Source organism: Vigna unguiculata, chromosome 8 (genome assembly GCF_037176805.1).
Source record: "Vigna unguiculata cultivar grain cowpea cultivar isolate G323 ecotype 2 chromosome 8, ASM3717680v1, whole genome shotgun sequence".
NCBI lineage: Eukaryota > Viridiplantae > Streptophyta > Magnoliopsida > Fabales > Fabaceae > Vigna > Vigna unguiculata.
Window position 1 is genome coordinate 1429454 of NC_140799.1, and position 20022 is coordinate 1449475.

The window sequence follows — 20022 nt, forward strand, 5'->3', positions numbered from 1 at the left end:
TGAAATAAATAGAGAGAATAATTGTTGATGAATAAAAAAAAAGATAAACAGTTTTATAAAAAATAGATAAAAATAATTATTAATTTTAAAAAATGAATAAATAATAATATTGTTGTATATTTGGTATTAAGAAATGTGGACACAAAAGAGATAATCATCTTTATATATTATTATAGATACGTTTAATACATTATTACAAGACATGTAAAATGGTTATAAATTAGGCTAAAATATTGTGGTATTATTAAAAATTACCCTAAAGTAGTTATAAATAGTAAGTTTTATTGAAAAAGAATTGAGTGAAGCAAAAATGTACTAAAATATATATTTTTATTACATAAAGAGTTTTATACTAAAATTACATAATATAATTTTAATTTTAATTTACAATGATAACAAAAGAACCGGGCCTGCAACTCTAAACCCCGGCCCATAAACCTTTTTGGTGTCGCTGGTTCCTCCGATGGTATTGGCCGCTGCAAACAGCTTCCGAAACAGATCGATGAATTAAACCGTGTTCAAGGACCCTTCATTTCGCTCCATTTTTCAATAACAAATTTTCTCTCCCAAATCTTCATTTTCTACTTCATCAATGTCGATATCAAATTCATTATCCTCAGTTCCCGCGCGTCTCACACTCCTCGCCCTCTTCTCCGCCACCACCTTCTATTGTCTCTACAAATCTCGTCGTTTAAGATACCTCAAACTATCCTTAAACCCTAACCCTAAACCTAAACCTAAGATCATATTCCTCTCAGAAACCGGAACCAGCAAAACCCTCGCTCTCCGCCTCCACCGTCTCCTCGCCTCTAGCGGCGTCGCATTCGACGTCGTCGATTCGCGGCATTACGAACCCGAGGACCTGCCCAAGGAGACGCTTCTCCTCCTCGTTGCCTCCACGTGGCAGGACGGCGCACCGCCATCTGCCTCCCGTTTCTTCGCCACGTGGCTCGCGGAAGCTGCCGCCGATTTTCGCGCCGGCTCCCTCCTCCTCTCGAACTGCCGTGTAGCAGTCTTTGGCGTCGGTAGCCGAGCCTACGGCGAATCCTTCAACGCGGTCGCGAAGGGCCTCGCGACGCACCTGAGGGAGCTCGGCGCCAAGGAGGTGGTTCCGCTTTGCGAGGGGGATGTTGACGGTGGTGACCTGGACAAGGTTTTCGATCGGTGGTGTGAGAAGGTGGTGGCCGTTTTGAAAGGAGGTGGTGTTGCGGAATGCGATGATGATGTTGGTGGTGGTGCTCTGGAATATGGCGTGTATTCGAGTTCTGAAGAGGAGTCTGATGTGGAGAGTGAGATTGTTGATCTTGAGGATATTGCTGGTAAAGCTCCTTCACGGCGGAAGGCAGTGGCTAATGGGGAAGAGAGTAATGGGAAATTGAGTGGCAGAAAGGAAATGGTGACCCCGGTGATTCGAGCAAATTTAGAGAAGCAGGTATACAGTCTGAATAATGTCATAATGTCACATTGCGTGTTGTGTGTTGATTAGTGAGTGATGGCTTAGTTTTCTGTCTGAACTTTGGTAGATGAGACGTAGGCCTAAGTTCTATTTTTGAAATGGCTTTATTCGAGGGTTACCGATTTGCAGGGGTATAAAATCATTGGGTCGCATAGTGGCGTCAAGATTTGTAGATGGACCAAGGCGCAGCTTCGTGGTCGAGGTGGTTGCTATAAGCACTCGTTTTATGGAATCGAGAGTCACAGGTAATGGCAAGTTTACATGCTATTCATTTTATGCTATATGTCTAGGTATGTTTCATGTCATAACATTATATTTTAGCTGGAACTGTAGGTGATTGATTTCTTTATCTTATTCATTCCCGCTGAATTTAAAGATGGAGTTCATTATTTATGTTGGTATGAGATTTTCTGCATCGTTGGATGCTCTAATTTAAATTTCACACACAAGAAAGGTAATGAATGGACACGGAAGAGGAAAGAAAGAGGATGTACCTTGATTTGAAGATAACTTTGGGCTGTAATATAATAGTTTGGCTTTTGAAAAGTGGGGTGGACTTGTAATTACCGTTCCACATCATCTGGAATTTGGCCATACAGTGGAATGCTTTATCCTGTCCATACATCTGAAATTAGTTGTGGAGTTTTCATGTTCTTGTCAAAAAAGTGGATTAGTCATTTGTTTTACATATTGCTGGGCATATTTTAGCTGCCTAATTCACTATTTCAATTTTTTTGAGTTGATACAGATGTATGGAGGCAACACCTAGCTTGGCATGTGCAAATAAATGTGTTTTCTGCTGGAGGCATCACACAAATCCAGTAGGGAAAAGTTGGCAATGGCAGATGGATGATCCGATGGAGATTGTAAATTCTGCAATAGACCTCCATAAAAATATGGTTAAACAAATGAAAGGAGTTCCTGGTAAACTTATGTACCTATGCTGCAATCGGTTTGAATTATAATGATATTTGTTATATAATGGACCTACATAGGGGATTGGTCAGTAATGAGCAGATAAAGTAGCCCTTGATCATATCCTGTGTACTATCAGTCAATATGCTCTAATTGAAAGCGTCGGGCACACTAAAGATATGTTATAGTGAAGAAGTTTAGATGGAAAGAGGGGGTAGTGGTAAAGGTTTCATTTCAAGTAAATATTGTCTTGTTTGAAAACCTCTTTTAAATGAGAGATCATCATGTAACCTTTCAATCCCTTGGTAAGACTCTCGTAATTCAAAAATGGAAATTTATCTGTCCCTCCATTTAAGCCCTGCCCTCAATCAAAACCTAAATTATGATGTCTTTGAGAAAAACTTCCAATTTTGATCATTTATTCAGTGGTTGTATTCTTATATGAACATTATTGAATCTAGGTAGCATAGCATCTCGAAATGCCTGGGCATTTGTATGGTGACAAAGCCCATTTTGATGTATTAATTCCCATATTTATGCTTTGTACAAGTACCTTGCAATGTGTGCATTCTGAATGATGTTGTAGATATTAGCTTCAGAGCAACTCCACCGTTCTGAACATCACTGTGTTCATTGATTAATTTCTCAAGTGCCTCATTTAACTTTTTCTAGGAGTCACCTTGGAGCGATTAAATGAAGGTCTCTCACCTCGTCATTGTGCATTATCTCTTGTTGGTGAACCAATAATGTATCCAGAGATAAATGCACTTGTGGATGAGCTGCACAAAAGGAGGATTTCCACTTTTCTAGTTACAAATGCACAATTTCCCGATAAAATTAAATCACTGAAACCGATTACCCAGGTATTGCATCATTTAGAGATATTAAATTATGCTCGTGCTGGTTTTGTTAATGCTAGTCAAACCAAATTATTCTTGTTCCGCCTTGCAGTTATATGTCAGTGTGGATGCTGCAACAAAGGACTCTTTGAAGGCAATTGATAGACCACTATTTGGCGATTTCTGGGAGCGATTCATTGTAAGTATTCCCTGTACAGGTGTATTAATAAGGTGCAGAGAATTACAGAGATGTCTTTTTTTGTTGTCCAAGAGATTTTTTATAGGATCCTTAGTTCCCACCATGATTACCAACTTTAAAGCATGGATATAGTAATGGATCCCAAAAAAGAAAACTGTTTGTGTTAGTAGTCTGCGAGTAGCTAATCATATTGTCAAAATTGGATACGGAATCTTTCTTTTGGAGATTTAGACAAGTTAATCATCATACTGGCAATAGTCTGATGAGTGTATCTACTAGTATGGAAAATGAACGAGTTTCTTGAAGTAGACTTCATAATAAATTAAGGATATAAAAGGAATTCAGCTATTAATACATCTGAAAAGGAGTATATGGTTCTTTTGGAGATAATCACAGACAAGTTAATCACCATACTGGCAAAAGCCTGATGAATGTATCTACGTGGATGGAAAATGAACGAGAGTCTGGAAGTAGACTTCATAATAAATTAAGTGTATAAAAGGAATTTAGCTATTAATACATCTGAAAAAGAGTCTGTTATGATTCTTATAATTGAAACAAGAAGTACACCGCTGATTTGTTTCTTATAAGGACTAGAGGAGTATTTATTTTGTCAGAACCCCTCTACTTTCACTATAAATACTAGTTGTAATAGACACTATTTAATTACAGAAAAAATACAACTAATTGAGTTTCTTTTTCTTTTTTTGTTGGATTTAATCTTACCACGTGGTGTATACTTTACCCGCTTGATCAGTTTATCTATGTATGTTCATAACTATCTGCCAGGATTCCTTGACTGCTTTGAGGGAAAAACATCAGCGAACTGTATACCGCCTGACCCTGGTGAAAGGTTGGAATACTGAAGATGTTGATGCTTATTCTAAGCTCTTTAGTATAGGAGATCCTGACTTTGTTGAAATCAAGGGAGTTACGTACTGTGGCTCGTAAGTCACTGCACTTTCTCCCCTATACTCCAACTTGGTTTAGTTTGAGACCCTCTTTTAAATGACAACGTACTCTTCACAGGTCCACTACATCAAAACTGACTATGGAAAATGTCCCTTGGCATACTGATGTGAAAGCTTTTTCAGAGGCCCTAGCTTTGAAAAGCCAAGGAGACTATGAAGTTGCATGTGAGCATGCTCACTCGTGCTGTGTCCTCTTAGCAAAAACTAACAAGTTCAAAATCGATGGGCAGTGGTATACATGGATAGACTATGAAAAATTTCATGATTTGGTAAGTATCCGAGTCCCACTTTCTTTGTCACAAATCTGGATTATTTGTTTATGAAATTTACCCTCAATTTGTTTTCAGGTGGCATCTGGAAAAACTTTTGACAGCAGAGATTACATGACTGCCACGCCATCCTGGGCTGTCTATGGATCGGAGGAAGGTGGATTTGATCCGGGGCAAGTGAGATATAGGAAAGAGAGACATCACAAGTCGAGCCGCAATCAATCAGGTTAGACATGTGAGAAAGAGCTTTTGGCCACTGACATTCATTTTCCTGTTGATCTTTCTTCTTCAGTGTATAACTCATTAGGTTATACAGCATACTTCAATGGGATAGTTTTGTAATACATGGCTTCATACATAGGCTAGTACAATTTCAGTGTATTTAAGCCTTTAAGCCCCCAAGTTTTCCCAATTGCACGTTAAAAGAATATTATATTTTCCGTAATTACCTCAAATTTTGGATGTCAATGTTGTAGTCGCAGAAGCAACTTGTTTTTGATATTGAGATCTGTAGAATATGTTTGAGTTTATGCTGTACAAAGCATTGCTTAGTGTTGCTCTGTTGTAATATTTTTGGAACTCTTTTAGTTATATAGCCTTCCAGGAGAGGAAGATTAGGTGGAAATATTATAATGCAATGCAAACATGTAGATTGTGCAAATCTCGAAGTAATATTATAATGCAATGCAAACATGTTGATAGTGCAAATCTCGATCTTCGATTGGTAGTTTAAGTTTTAAATTATTATTGTACTGTTAATGTAGTTCAAATATTGTCGAATAACCAACGATGTTAGTTATTGACTAAAATGTCATCTTCTACCCAAATACCCACAATTTCACTATTGTATAAAAAATTGAACTTCTTTGGTCCTTGAAAGATTCTATTGATCATTTGTCTCTTAATCATGTTTCTCTATAAATAGTGAGAATGGAAATTCAAATTAATGATATTATTAAAAAAGCTCAAGCTATGTCAACTTCCTGCGAACGACAATTGGGGAATAAATGCCGAATGGTGTTAAATTGAAGCCATTGTTCTCACTCTTAATTTATGACTTTGAAGTCAAAATATCCAAATCCTAAGCAGTTTCCCGGATGCTGCGTCACTCCCTTCATTCATATGCAGTGCATTTGTGGGATTGTTGGACGAGTCAGTCATATCTATTAGTGCTACCCCCACTTCATTGTACCAATATAGCATTTTAATACTTTTTACCATCCGTGATTTTTGTTGGTCTCATTCTGAGATCTTTTTCATATTTTAACTCAGTATGTGTTTTCACCTGAGATCTTTCAAGAAACATTATTTTTCATTTTTTTTTTTGCTAGTATTACAATTCAGATTTCCCTTTTCTCCCAAAACATGCTTTCACACTGCAAGTACTATGTTCTGTCAATTTTCCATTACCGTCCATTTCAATTATAATCCATTTGCATCAATCTTTCAGCTGAAGACAACTTTGGACCACTACAGAATCTTCTGATTTAAAGCTTAATTCTCATCAATATAAGTTGCTTTTGTTTTTAGTTTTCAATATTAATCGTGCACTCGAATAAGCTGAGAAATGATAGTGTGGATTTCCGCTTTAAATCTGTATGCTCTCTCAAACACGAGAACGATAAAATGTCAGAGCAAACCTCTGAATAAGAATAAAATTCTCATCTTGCTTGGAAACACGTTTTAAAAAAATCCTAGAAGTTAAGAAATGTTTTTATCAAAATTGGTGCGTGATTGTTTGTTCTTAAATAAGTTTATAGAATGAAAAGTAAAATTTTGTAGGAGAATTTAGTTATGTAGTGGAAGCTGTCCAGCTTGAATAGGATTGCCTATGCGATGCATGTGGACTATGTCAAAACTTCCATGAAGAAAAAATGGACATGTAGTACAATATTCTTGTCCCCCAATAAGTTATTTAAACCAATAATTTCTCTTGCACAGCACTGTATTGGTCATTCTAATTAACACATTTTAAAATCTTTATCTCTTCTCCAATTGGGACAAAAGTTAAATACAAATAGGGTAAATAACAAACTTGACTAACCATGCAAGGATCACCACTGAATTTGACTAGAAGACATGACTAAGAGCACTGAACAAAAACATACTACGACTCAAATAAAGTCCTTTCTGACAAAAGAAACTGCTACTTAGCTAAAAGTTCAATAATTGATTGAAAGTTGAAAAGTGGTTCTATTTTTTTTTTAAAAATTAGGTGAAAGTTGAAGATGTTAAATTAACTTGTCTAACTCTTTAAAAAAATTAATTGATAAATTATTCAATAAATATATAATAATTTTTATTTAAATTTTTAATCATTTGTTTATGTAGCTTTAGCTTTAGCTTTTGGTTACTTTTTGATTTTTCTTTTATTGAAATTCCATGTAAGTTATTAGAAAAAATATATATATAAACGGGGCGTAGCAGCTTAAATAAAGAAAAAGTATGCTAAATTTTACCAATAAAAGGGAGAAGTATATTAAAGGGAAGTGTCAGAAATTTTATTGAAATAATGGGAACTATTAAGGAGTAATATTTTAACCTAATTAAATGATATTTTTATCTAGCACTTTGTTCTGTTCAGCTAAACTTTACAAAGTCCTCCCAACTCCAAATGCAATTCTAATAGTATAATAATATACATGATTGTAGAACAATTCAAGTGGAACACGTGATAACATTACTTGCACGTAGAACCATTTTTTCCAATCGGTCCCACAACTTTATAATAGGTTTTTGTACTAACTTTACACACTGGACTGAACTATTTTAGAGGAAAATAACAAAATTGTTGAAAACAGTAAAATAAAGTTATTATTGAAAACTATATACAAAATAAAACTAGTACTTTAATCTATGTATGCTCTGGACAAGTATTTATTCTTATATCACTAAGTTCATAATATAAATTTTAATATACATAAATATTAATAAAAAAAGATTATTAGACTACAATAACCTTATCTTACCTTTCCTATTCTCACTGAATGGTTGACCTTGCTGTGAACAATGTTTTCTAAAATCTAATTATCATAACATGGTCCACACCTCTGTTTAGACAGCTAAATTATTTTATTTATTACTAAATATTGCTAAATGCAACGCAAAGTATACTTAATCATCACATTCAGTGGTAATAAATGCAAAATGTGTTAGATTTTCTTGTTCTTTATCACAGTCAAAGCATTGTACTAAGTCACCATTTGTTCCACATTTGCCATGTAAAATTAAAGGAGAAAAACGTCACACGTCACTTAAAAAGTTTAGCATGGAAAGTAATGAAAACAAGTTGTAGGACAATGATGGAATCTCTCTCGTTCATTGGACCAACCATAGGTTTCACAAATACCAACAAAGGTGAAAACTAGCTTGTCAAACACAAAATTCCACCTTAGTAATAATAATCATCGTCCAAAACATCACATAAACTATGTCGATCATTCTTCAACAGACAAAAGTTTAATGGACAATTAATAGACAAAGGTTAAACAACAGATTTTTAAGAAAAACTATCAGAAAACATCACTTAACTTGTTCTGTTATATTCATCCACATGCATGGAAGATCACAAAACATTTCCTATGACAGCAAAAACCAACAAAATAGATTTTCAAACGTTTGAGAAAAGTATGAATAAAAAAGGATTGGTTTGGTTTGTGTTAATGCCGAAAGTGGTGTTAACTTCCAACCATCCTTATCATTCATTGGTGTGCTTAAGCGGCTACTGCATTATTCATTGGTACGTGACACTCACATTCTATGTTATGCTTCTCTCTCTTTTTTCTTCTCAACTCAATCACCCTTTTCCAATAAATAAAACAGTACCTTCAATTTCTACAGCTGCAGACAGAATCATCATAAGACAGCAATAACAGCAATCAAACTGTATAAAACCACATAATAACTAACATCAAATATCAAGCAGTAACATCAAATACCATGTTGTTATATTTCATATTAAGAGGTAAAACACAGTAAAAGAAAGCCATGGTTTATGTACAACTATAAGCTAAACTGAGACCTCTGGAAGATAAAAAAAAACACTCAACAAGGATGTTTTTTCAGCACAACTATGGTTGATAGTTGCAGGCAATCAACATAAACAACACACTCAGACAAGAACATCTTATAATTTTAACTTTCTTTTCTGCGTGAGTGAAGCAATGGATAGTAATATTCAAGTTGAACCAAAGAAACCAGTAACTGAAGTCATGGAACCATAGTACAGCACATATCTTTCAAACAAAGATAAGATAAATCAAAACCACCGACTTACAGCGAAGAGAAAAAGCAGCAGAAGGTTAACCAATAACTCTTCAAGTGTTTCTATTGACACTTGTGTTCCCCAACAACAACAGCAGCATCAATATCAGTTTCGATACCGATTCTCTAAATAACAAAAACATGGCAAGACCAAGGAACCAACCAAGAATCAATCACTTAATGGAAAAAGTTGAGTGAAAGAAAGAAACTATGAAAGAGAAAAAAGAGCAATGATTATATATATTAGCTACTCTTTCTGGGTTTGCTTTTCCTCCTAGCTCTGCTTCTGGATGGCTCCACTTTTGGGAGTTGCATCTCTTCTTGTTCTGCAACCCTCATGCATGCTGCTGATGATGTTCCCTCTTCCTCGTTGGTTGTAACTTTTTCCATTGAACTCTCTGTGCCTTGTGCTGACAAAGAACCTCCTCTATTCTGCTCTATCACTTGTGCCTTCTCCTCTTCATTTTCTTCCATCTTTACAATAGCCTTACGAGGTCTACCTCTCTTTCTAGGAGCCTGAGGTTGAGGTTGAGGTTGAGGTTCTGCTTCTTGTTGCTCTTTCTCATCATCTATGGTTGATGATGCTTCAGCTATTGCCACAGAAAGTTCCTTAGTTTTCTGTGGCTTTTTCTTGCCCATCATCAATACTCACAATCTCTTATTTCCAAATTTTCAATTCAGAGAGATCACTGAAGTGGATATGATAGGAAGAAAAAAAGATGATTCTGTTTGTAATGCAAAATACCTTCTCTCTCTCTATTTTGCAATATGTTAAAAGCAAGAAGACCAATATCTTTGACCAGAATCCCGGTTCTGGAAACTCTATAAAGGCAAGGCCTTTGTAAACTATAGTGGCATAAAAAAACAAAGGACTATAGGTCTTCATTCGGGTGGCAATTAAATAAACCATTCATAGCATCATCTTTCACTTTCCTTTTTTGTCCATTCATTCCGTCTAGTGTCATTCCAATTTATCTACACTACACAGCAGAAAAAAAAGAAAAACAAACAAGTAGCAAAAAGAGAGAGAAAAGGAAGTAGATATGTTAATTGCTTATGCTACTAGAAGAAAGTAGAGTAGTAGTAGTAGTAATAGACAGTGTGTGCAGAAGGGTAAACAGAGATGAGAAATGAAGAAGGTTTTTCTTTGTCCTTGACTAACCCAGAAGAAAGTGTGGTGAGTGAAATGTGAGAAGAAAAGTAATAAGAGGATTAACCATGGTTAAGGGTGTGGACCAAAGAGGTGATGGGAAAAGGGCATGTGGGGTTTTTACGAAGGGGTAAGGTAGCCAGATTTGGTGTGTGTGTTGTACTACTCACACCCAGTGTTCCAGTCTGACCACTTGTGTTGCTTCCCGGGTTTCGCGTCCTTACTCTTCTGCAGCTTTAAATGTTCTGTGTCTCACTATTTTTCAGCACCATTTTCACTCTCAACTCTATCTTCAATCATTCATCCATCATCTTTCTAAAAAATGCTACTTCTTCTAATACCCTCATCATGTCTCTATAAACCACCTTAATGCAGTTCATTACAATCTGTTTCTTTCTACCATTTCATTGGATTTTGAACTCATAATGTGATACCCTTTTGTGCAAACATTGTAATGGATTCAACCGTTGTTTCTTTCTGAACTATTAATTTAAGTGAAACTTGTTATTCGACAAGCTCATAAGACAGGTTTTTGTTTTTTGTTAAAACTGTGGATCAACGTCATCATTCAGAGCTTACACATTAGTATTCTTGGACGTATTCGAGTCTCTTTTAATTATAAAAGTTAATAAACACAGCATTATGATTATGCAGAAGAGATTAAAGAAAACCAGATACATATGTAATGGTTGTGGTCCATGTGTGATAATAATTTGAATATTATAAGAAGAGAGTAAGAAAAAAAGATGTTTTCTGTGGGAAGTTGAATCTGGCAAATGATAAACGGACGATAGAAAAAACACACGAGTGTGTGAGGGACCAAACTAGCGATGTATGACACTGTTTTGGCTTTTGACAGTGTTATCAGATATATATATATATATATATATATATATATATATATATATATATATATATATATATATATATATATATATATATATATATATATATATATATATATAACTGAGAGAACCACCTTCAGTAATTAACTTCTTCTAACGAAGCTTCGTCTTTTGTTTTTTTATTTAATCACCTTCTGCCAAATGACTCAGAAAGAGTCTTTCTGGAACTTTGCTTCACTGATGTTACTGTTAATCTATCATTAACTCACTAATAATATTATTAATACTTGTTTAACACTTTTTTTTCACCAATGAAATAATAAATATTTGCATGTACACATTTTAATTTTGTTATAATATATACAATATTCATTACCAACTTTTTTGAAAAAAAAAGTAATAAGAAGTATCGGTCAATAATATATTAATAAATAATTAATTAAGTACATGTCAATAATTAATATAGTACTTTTTATTTATATGTGGTGTGAAAATAATATATATAGTTTATAGTGTTCAACAAAAGTCTAGCTAGTGTGTAAGGGAGGACCACTGATTTGGTACTTTTTGAATAATGGCTTTTAAAGCCACTGATGATCTATAATTGCAACAACAAAAAATCAAATTTGATTATTTTTTAAATCAAAATAAATATCTATAATAAAAAATAATTTATAAAATAAATAAAAAAATATTCACAATAAAATTATTAAAAATATTTATAAAAATTATGTATATTTATTTTTATAATCATAATAATAACAATTTTATTATTTTTTATTATTACAGGAAAAATTGACTATAATGCGCGTCTATTTTGAGTTATATTATTATAGAGATCATCATATAGATAAACTATTTTTTAATATACTGTAAGTATAATTAATATACTTCGGGTATAGAAAAGCAAGCTAATTTAATTTAAGGTGAATCTTATATGAACTGTTTTTGGATCCCCTTAACTCATTTATTTATATAGTTTTTTTTTTAAGTGTATCAGACTAAATATGTGTGAATGGTTCAGTTTAGATTAAAAATATAAAAATTGTTTAAATGTGTCAAAAAACAATGTTTAGGTTATGGTGTTAAAAGTATAGTAAAAAAGTTATGATAACTTTTGCTCAATATTCAATTCGCAATTTTAGAAATTAATTTTGCTTCCATTTTATATTTTATGGTATAATCTATAAAAAAAAAATAATAGATTTGTAATTCAATAAAAGTAATACATGGTACTATATAATAAACATTCGGTTAAGTTCGTATTTTTATCTTAAACGTTTAATGCGGATTTAATTTGAATGCGAACTTATAAAATTTTAATAGCCATGTTACAATATAAAATGTTATAATTATTATAAGTTATATAATTACATTATAAAATAGTATGAGTGTTGAAAATTTGTAAAAAATGTAAAAATATGAAAAATATAAAATATATGATAGATATAAGAGATATGTTACAAGAGAAACTTCTTATTTTATTTTATTTATATATGTAATAAAATATAAAGTCAAATAACTTTTACAAAATTTTTTCTTTTAAAAATAAGTCATAAAATTATTTATCCAAAAATTTTTCTTTTTCAAATACAAATTTAGATGGGTATAAACTTAAACAAATGTTGATCGTAATTAATGGCAGGGATCTGATGAGATTCTGCAGAACCCATAAGTAATTAGATTTTTTGATTTTTATATTTCTTTTTCTTTATATTATTGATTAAAACTTCATTTCAGGTTTTATTTATATTTTCTATCATTAATATTAACACCTAATCTTCATCTTCTACTTTCTGCTACTAAAATTAACTCAATTTAATTTACTTATATATATATATATATATATATAAAATTAACTCAATTTAATTTACTTATATATATATATATATATATATATATATATATATATATATATATATATGCTAATTCAAAGTTTCTAACATATTTTCACCGACATAAAGCCACAATTTTTTCCACGGAAGAGACATATAAATTGAAATGTTTAGAAAGCTATAATAAAAAGCCTTTAAAAAGAACAATCAATGAAAACATTGATGTTGATTACATCATTAATAGTTTTACATGTTTAGAAGAAACACTTTTTATGATAACTTTTGTGTTTGTTTTGGTAGGTGATAGACAAATAAGCAATTTCAGAAGAAAAAAAATGTAGCATGCATTTTCGAAATGAAATTATACAAATACATAATGCTTGGCAAACAGTGTTACGTAAAACAATTAACACTTTTAAAATCATTAATATGTTTTCAACAAAATAATAATAATAATAATAAACCAGACTTGTTCAGGTGTTCATTGGTACACCTTTTAAAACATTGTAATACCCGAACTACTTGTAGCAGAATTCTTTATGAAATAAAAATGTTGTATCATCCTAAATTTATCAAAACTTATTTGAGTTTAATTACTTTAAGTTTGAGTATTAATTAAATTTATTTAATTATTGAATATTTAAAATTTTTATATTACTTAATTGATTTTTATAAGTTTGAATATTTTAAATTGAATCTATATTATTATTATTTTAATTATTGAATATTTAAATTTTATTTTTTAATTAGATTTTTATTCTTTTTTTTGTGTTAAACAATATGTAATTATTATCTTGTTTGTTTTATATCATAAAAAAATATAAGATTTCAAATATTACTTTTAGATGTCTTTTATTGTTCAGTGTATTGCTAAAAATGGTTCTATTTTTTGTTACAAATTAAATTGAATCCAACCAACTAAATGATAGTTTTTCTTGCTTGAATTAAACCGTTTTTATTCTTTAAAAAAAACATTTTTTATCCATTTTATGTTAAATAAATTGGAAAATATAGCTTATTTGTCTACAGACTTTTATACAGTGTAGATAAAGTTATTGCCTGCTAGTTTTTTAAAACTTTGTATAACCTTTGTATAAATAGAAAATATATTTTACCGATTTAATATATTTTACAATAATAGAATATATACTATAAAATTAATTTTTTTTAGTCGATGAAAAACTTTCAACAACGATCTAAATGAAGAAGAGATAAAAAACTTCTAAACTACTTACATAATTAAATAAACTTATCATAACTAGCTTTTAATTAGTCTCATTGAAATTTCTACCCTTCAAATTTCTTAAAATCTTAATGTAACAACAACTTAATTGTCAAACCTCTCATTTTAAATTAGAGACATAACGATTTAAGAAAAATGTTTGACTTCTATTTATAAAATTTATTTTTTATTCAAATAAAAAATTATTATTAAAATATTTTGAATCTTACAATTAAACTTTTATCTTTTAAAATGTTCTAAAATCTAAACACTTCATCAACAATATAAATATAGTTGTGCTAAATTAATAAATAGTGCTTAATGTATAAATAATAATGAAATAGCCACGTAATATAAAGTTTTTACACCGTCTTTTAATTATCAATTGTCATATAATTGTAAAATAATATTTTATTTTGTAATAACTACTTCAAGAATAAAGTTAAATATAAAGCCTGATTAGTTGGTATTAAAATAATGTTTATTATGTATACAATACAAATTAATTACATTCTTAATATAAAGTGTTTTCTCTAATCAATAATTTTTTAGTACGAGAGAACTATATTGAATACGAATAATATAAATAGATAAAGATACAAGATGGGATCTTTGTGAAAACATTTTAATCAAATATCTCTCTTTTAAGGTCTTAATCAATCGTATTTTTTTCCTAACTCTTTCAAATCTTAACCAACATGTTGGTATATTAATATGTAAATTGATCGATAATAATACATTAGAAAGTTTTTTTTTTTGTTACGATGAGAAAAATTAAACACGAAATTAATAAAAAAAAATATAGGTAAATATTAATATGAAATTCTATGTCATCATTGTTAAACTATAACAACAATGTTAAAATATTTCTTGTTGAAAGACCAAAACATAAAAATTAAATCACAAACACAAAATCAATATTTTAAAATATACAGACAAAATAAATTTGCGAAAAATGTGACGAGTTATCCAATTTACTTGAATGTGATAAAATTTGATAAGATAAGTTCGAAATAAATGTGTTGCAACTTCTTGTTCTACACTATGTTATTGGTATATAGCTTTTTTTCAGTGTTGTTAATGACTTATCAGAGAAAAACTATAATAAGCATTTTTTATCTAGGAACGTGAAGTTTTACCTAAAAAAATTTATAAATAAAAAATAAATAGTTATGCTCTGAATAAATATTTATAAAAAAGAGTAAAATAACTTATTTTCTTATAAATTAAAATATGTTTAAAACCATTGAAAACACAATTACAATTAATTAAATTCAAACACTTCAAAATATATTATCAATAATTTCAATAGTAACAACACTCCATAACTCATCAAATTTAAAATATTTTCTCTTACTTTGTATTATTATTTTTTATTACAAGCGATAGTATACTCAAAGTTGGACAACATCAAATACTTATATACTTAAGGAACATTAATAAGAAGATGAATTAATTAAGAAAATATTTGGTTGATAAAATTTCATAATAATTATATAAATTCTTGTGTATTAAATGTCAATCTCTAAAAAGACATACTAATACAAGTCTTTTGAAGGTTGTCAATTGATATTATACTTGTTAAATATCTTTGATGTATAAATTTATGTGTGGTTTTTATAATATTTAGGTTAAAATATCTTTTTAGTCCTAATTTTTGTCAAGTTTGGTCAAATAAGTCATAACTTTGGTTGTGTTCAAATAGGTCCCAATTTTCGTTAATTTTGTTCAATTTGGTTCTTTTTTGCTAACATCATTTAAATCACTAACAGTCATGGACAGTGACTTTTACGTGTCACTTCGTGCACTTTTTTGAATTTTATTGAATTTTTTGAATTTTTTTTAAATGTCCACGTGTCAACCCAGCAACGTGCCACGTGTCAAAGTCAATGTTCTATATTTAATTTGGTCTATATATTTGTTGTTTTTGTTCAATTTAGTCATAATTTTTGTTAACATGAACCAATTTGGTCTCTCTCCAAATTGAAACCAAATTTAATTTTTATATTAAAATTCACAGTTTTTATTAAATATTTTTATATAATATATTAAAATTCACATCATTATAACTTATATAAAAATTAAATTTGGTCACATCTTCAATAGGAACAAAATTGAGACTAAATTGAACAAAAATAACAAATATAGGGACCAAATTGAATACAGAACATTAACTTTGACATGTGACATGTTACTGGAATAAACATGGACATTTAAAAAATTAAAAAAAATTAAAAAAATAAATTAATAAATCCAAAAAAATCACGAAGTGACACATGATAATCACTGTTCATGACCGTTAATGATTTAAACGGTGTTAGCAAAAAAGGACTCAATTGAATAAAATTAATGAAAATTGAGACATATTTGAACACAAAACCAAAATTATGACTTATTTGACAAAACTTGACATAAATTGGGACCAAAATGGTATTTTAACCTAATTTTTATATATTAATATTGTGATGAAATTAAATTATTTTTGGTTTTTTAATTTGAATACTTTCTTTATATATATATATATATATATATATATATATATATATATATATATATATATATATATATATGTTTAGGTTGTATTTTGAAAGAGGGTGTATTTTATATTAATCCTTTGTTGTGTTTATATTAGTGTATAATTTTGTGGGGATGGTAGGTTAAATTAGATGATTGTGATTTCAAGAGTACGCAATCAAAAATCTAAATCTAACTCTAAATATCATAAAATCAAAGCAAAATAAATAGAAAAAGTTTAAAGGATTGGACTATATGAAATGAAAGATAAAAAATAAAGGAAAGACCATGTTTTTTCATTAGTTGTAGTGGTTGGTGTCAGAGAACTTCACAATCTTTATTTACTATATTTCTTATTCATAGCTTCTCATAGCTTAATCAATCTTTTAGTTTAATCAATTTTATCTTCCACACTTTGAAACTTTTTTTTATCGATTTCTATTTTAAAAAATGAACCATTTTTATGCTTTATTCCTATTGATTTATTTAATTTAATTTTTGTCGATAATAGATTGTAGTAAAAGTTTTGGTGGGACCGATTCATCATGACCATTGAAATACGAATCTAGAGAAAATCTTTCCCCTTCCATGTGCATTTGGATTTTATGCAAAAGAGGTGCAACTATCTACCATCATTTTCTTCTATCTTATTTCACCAATTATATAACCTCACTCAATAATTCATACACATATTTCTTTTCTTTTTAATTAACTATTATACACTCTCTTTATATTTTTTTTAAATATGTATGATATTATATTTTTTTTAAATATGTATGATATTATATTAGTAAAAAATAATATTGTAATTTTATTAAGTTAATATATAAAATAAAATTATATTTATTAAAAATAAAGTAAAATATATTAGAAAAGATGAGAGAATAACAACTGATAAATAAAAAGAAAGAGAAAAAATAGAGATAAACGATTTTATAAAAATAATGGTCAATTTTAAAAATTTAATAAATAATTATATTTTAAAAGAAAAAATTAAAATTTTGAAATATAGACAAAAAGAAAGAAGAAAATTTCTTTTTATATATTATTGTAGATACATCTAAACTAGTTTATTTAAATTCTTAACTAAGATAGGATAATTTATTCTGTATATTTTTTACAATCTTAAGTCCAATGAAATAATATTCCTAACTAACAATTTTCAACATTCACCAATTTTGTTGGCATTTAGTGAGTGGAGAAAGTTTCACAGTGTGACGAAGCCATTTATTCTTGAGTTAGGTTTAGCACCTGAGGAAGAAACCATTAATGTGTGGTTGAACAATAAATTTTTATAGTAGTTGAGTCAAATGTGAATTAGAATTTAATGTTATATATAACTATATAAGAAACATAAACTTATAATAAAATGATTATCTTACAATATTTATATTGAAGGTGATGTTTTATTAGTTTACCTAACCACACATTAAAATGCTATATATTTAGGTAGTGATTTAGTAGAGCATTTAATCCAATATTTTCTTCTACAATTAATATAAATTAAAAAAAAAACCAATTCAGAGTAATAATCACACTTTACGATACGATTGACATTAAAACCGAGGCTTGAATAAAATTAATTAAATTCAAAGCCTTACTCCTTATATTCTTACATGTATGGAAATAAGTTTTTTTTTTTTTTTTTTATCTTTGATCAATACATGTAATAACGTCACTCTTATGTTTTCATATATATTTTTTATAATATACTCATTTATCAAACATATAAAAATAACAAGTGATCAAATTCATCATGTTTTTTTCAATACTACCAATATTTCATAGATGCAAAAAAGAATCAATAAACAAATACAAAGTTTGAAAATTATATAACGTATTTTAGTGTTTGGAATGACGTAAAATATTTAATTTTAACGAGCAATTAGTGAGATAGTATGTATCATAAAAGTTCATAATTATATTTAGGAAATCATGGTTCTTTGTATAAATTATATTTTGGTGAAAGAAATAAAATATATTAGTAATTAGAATGGTTATGATTGATGTAACAAATAATATCATCTTAACTATATTTAAGAAGGAGTAATCTAAACTTAGTTCTTAATTTCATATTTAAATGGATTTTTTGTGGCATTATGAATCATGACAAGTGATTGGTATTGGACTGAAACATGGAGATTAATAGAACATTTTTCTAAATTAAATATTTAAAATAATTGTGGATCTATCTGAGTAAAGTAACTTGATTTGAAACATTTGTTTTCTCTTGTTTTATTTTATTGTTTTTCAAAGATAAATGTAATACGTCACAACACACACCTTCTAATCTAAGCCCTACTAAATTTAGGGTTTTATTATATAAATTTTATGACATGTTTTATAGTAATATAAATTGTTTAACTAGTATTAAAACAATATACTTTAATATATTATATTATGTGTCCAATTATATTTTCTCTCAATTTAAAATATTTACTCTTATCTTAATTATACTGGTTAATATTTTCTACTTTAATCACTAAACTAACTACGGTTAATAATACAAGTTTAAAAAATCTCAAAAAATTTCTCGTATATTTATTAGTATCTCGTCGATTCAAGCTGGATTAGAGTCATTTTTGTTGAATAATGTCTCAGTTTTATCTTTATGAATATAAAAACATGTTTGGAAAAATAAACCATTAAAAGAGGACTAATCAATTTTTTATTGGTTGATAACTTATCTATAACATTTTACCCAAAAAAATATTATCATATACTTTTGTATTTTATTAAGATTTTAAAATCACTTATGCTTACAATATCTATGAGAAAGCTACAATTTAGTTATGCAGTTACTAGTGGGCCTTTGGGCTTTCCATGGGCCCAAAGTGAAAATCCAACAACATGATCTCAGCCTCAAAATCTTCAGAAAAATGGATCACAAAAAATCATAAAGCTTTTTCTTATTGCATGCCCAATATTACTACTACACCTATACTATTAGAAAAAAAAGAAAATATATCCTTCCTCCACTGTACTCTTTAAGAGAAAGAAAAAGAAGAGAATTACTCTGAAAATTAATATATATATATATATATATATATATATATATATATTCTGAAATGCTCATTTTGAAAGGTACTATATATGTTGTTGAAAGCTTATTTTGAAAATTTTGTTCTAAAAAACTCGTTTTAGAAAACTCATTTTGAAAAATTTGTTCCAAAAATCTTGTTCTAAAGATTCTGTTTCAGAAGTCGTGTCCCCAAAATCATGTTTTGAAAATTTAGAAAAATCTTACTCTAAAAAATTTTCCGGAACAAATAATTCGGAAGTCTCTTTTATAAAAATAAAATAGTTATTTTAAAATTATAGAGGTGCACTTAGAAATAACTGGAGCTAACAAAAGTTTTTCGGCAATCATGATTTATAAGTCCAAATTTTCAGTAAATAAAAAGTAAGAGAAAAAACATATAGGTAATATCGTTTTTACAATAAGAAAAAACACAGAGAATTACTCTAATTGTCAAAATCTTTTCTATTTCGTTTTTCAAAAAATAACTTTTTAAGAATATCTTGCGTGCATTGTGTGAGCTTT

At 29.2% G+C, this 20022-nt stretch overlaps 2 protein-coding genes across 2 annotated transcripts; one reads left to right on the top strand and one right to left on the bottom strand.

Moving 5' to 3' along the window:
• The first annotated feature begins 435 nt into the window (after nucleotides 1-435).
• On the top strand, nucleotides 436-5357 carry LOC114194476 (flavodoxin family protein / radical SAM domain-containing protein). The gene is made up of 8 exons (XM_028084728.2): nucleotides 436-1432; nucleotides 1586-1701; nucleotides 2205-2380; nucleotides 3044-3234; nucleotides 3323-3409; nucleotides 4199-4356; nucleotides 4439-4649; nucleotides 4728-5357. Exons 1-8 carry the CDS (start codon nucleotides 593-595, stop codon nucleotides 4878-4880), a joined length of 1932 nt encoding a protein of 643 aa, XP_027940529.1. The 5' UTR covers nucleotides 436-592; the 3' UTR covers nucleotides 4881-5357.
• A 3448-nt stretch (nucleotides 5358-8805) lies between these two features.
• On the bottom strand, nucleotides 8806-10428 carry LOC114193426 (uncharacterized). Its single transcript, XM_028083219.2, has one exon. The coding sequence runs from the start codon at nucleotides 9552-9554 to the stop codon at nucleotides 9156-9158; it is 399 nt and encodes a 132-aa protein (XP_027939020.1). The 5' UTR covers nucleotides 9555-10428; the 3' UTR covers nucleotides 8806-9155.
• Between the last annotated feature and the right edge of the window lie 9594 nt (nucleotides 10429-20022).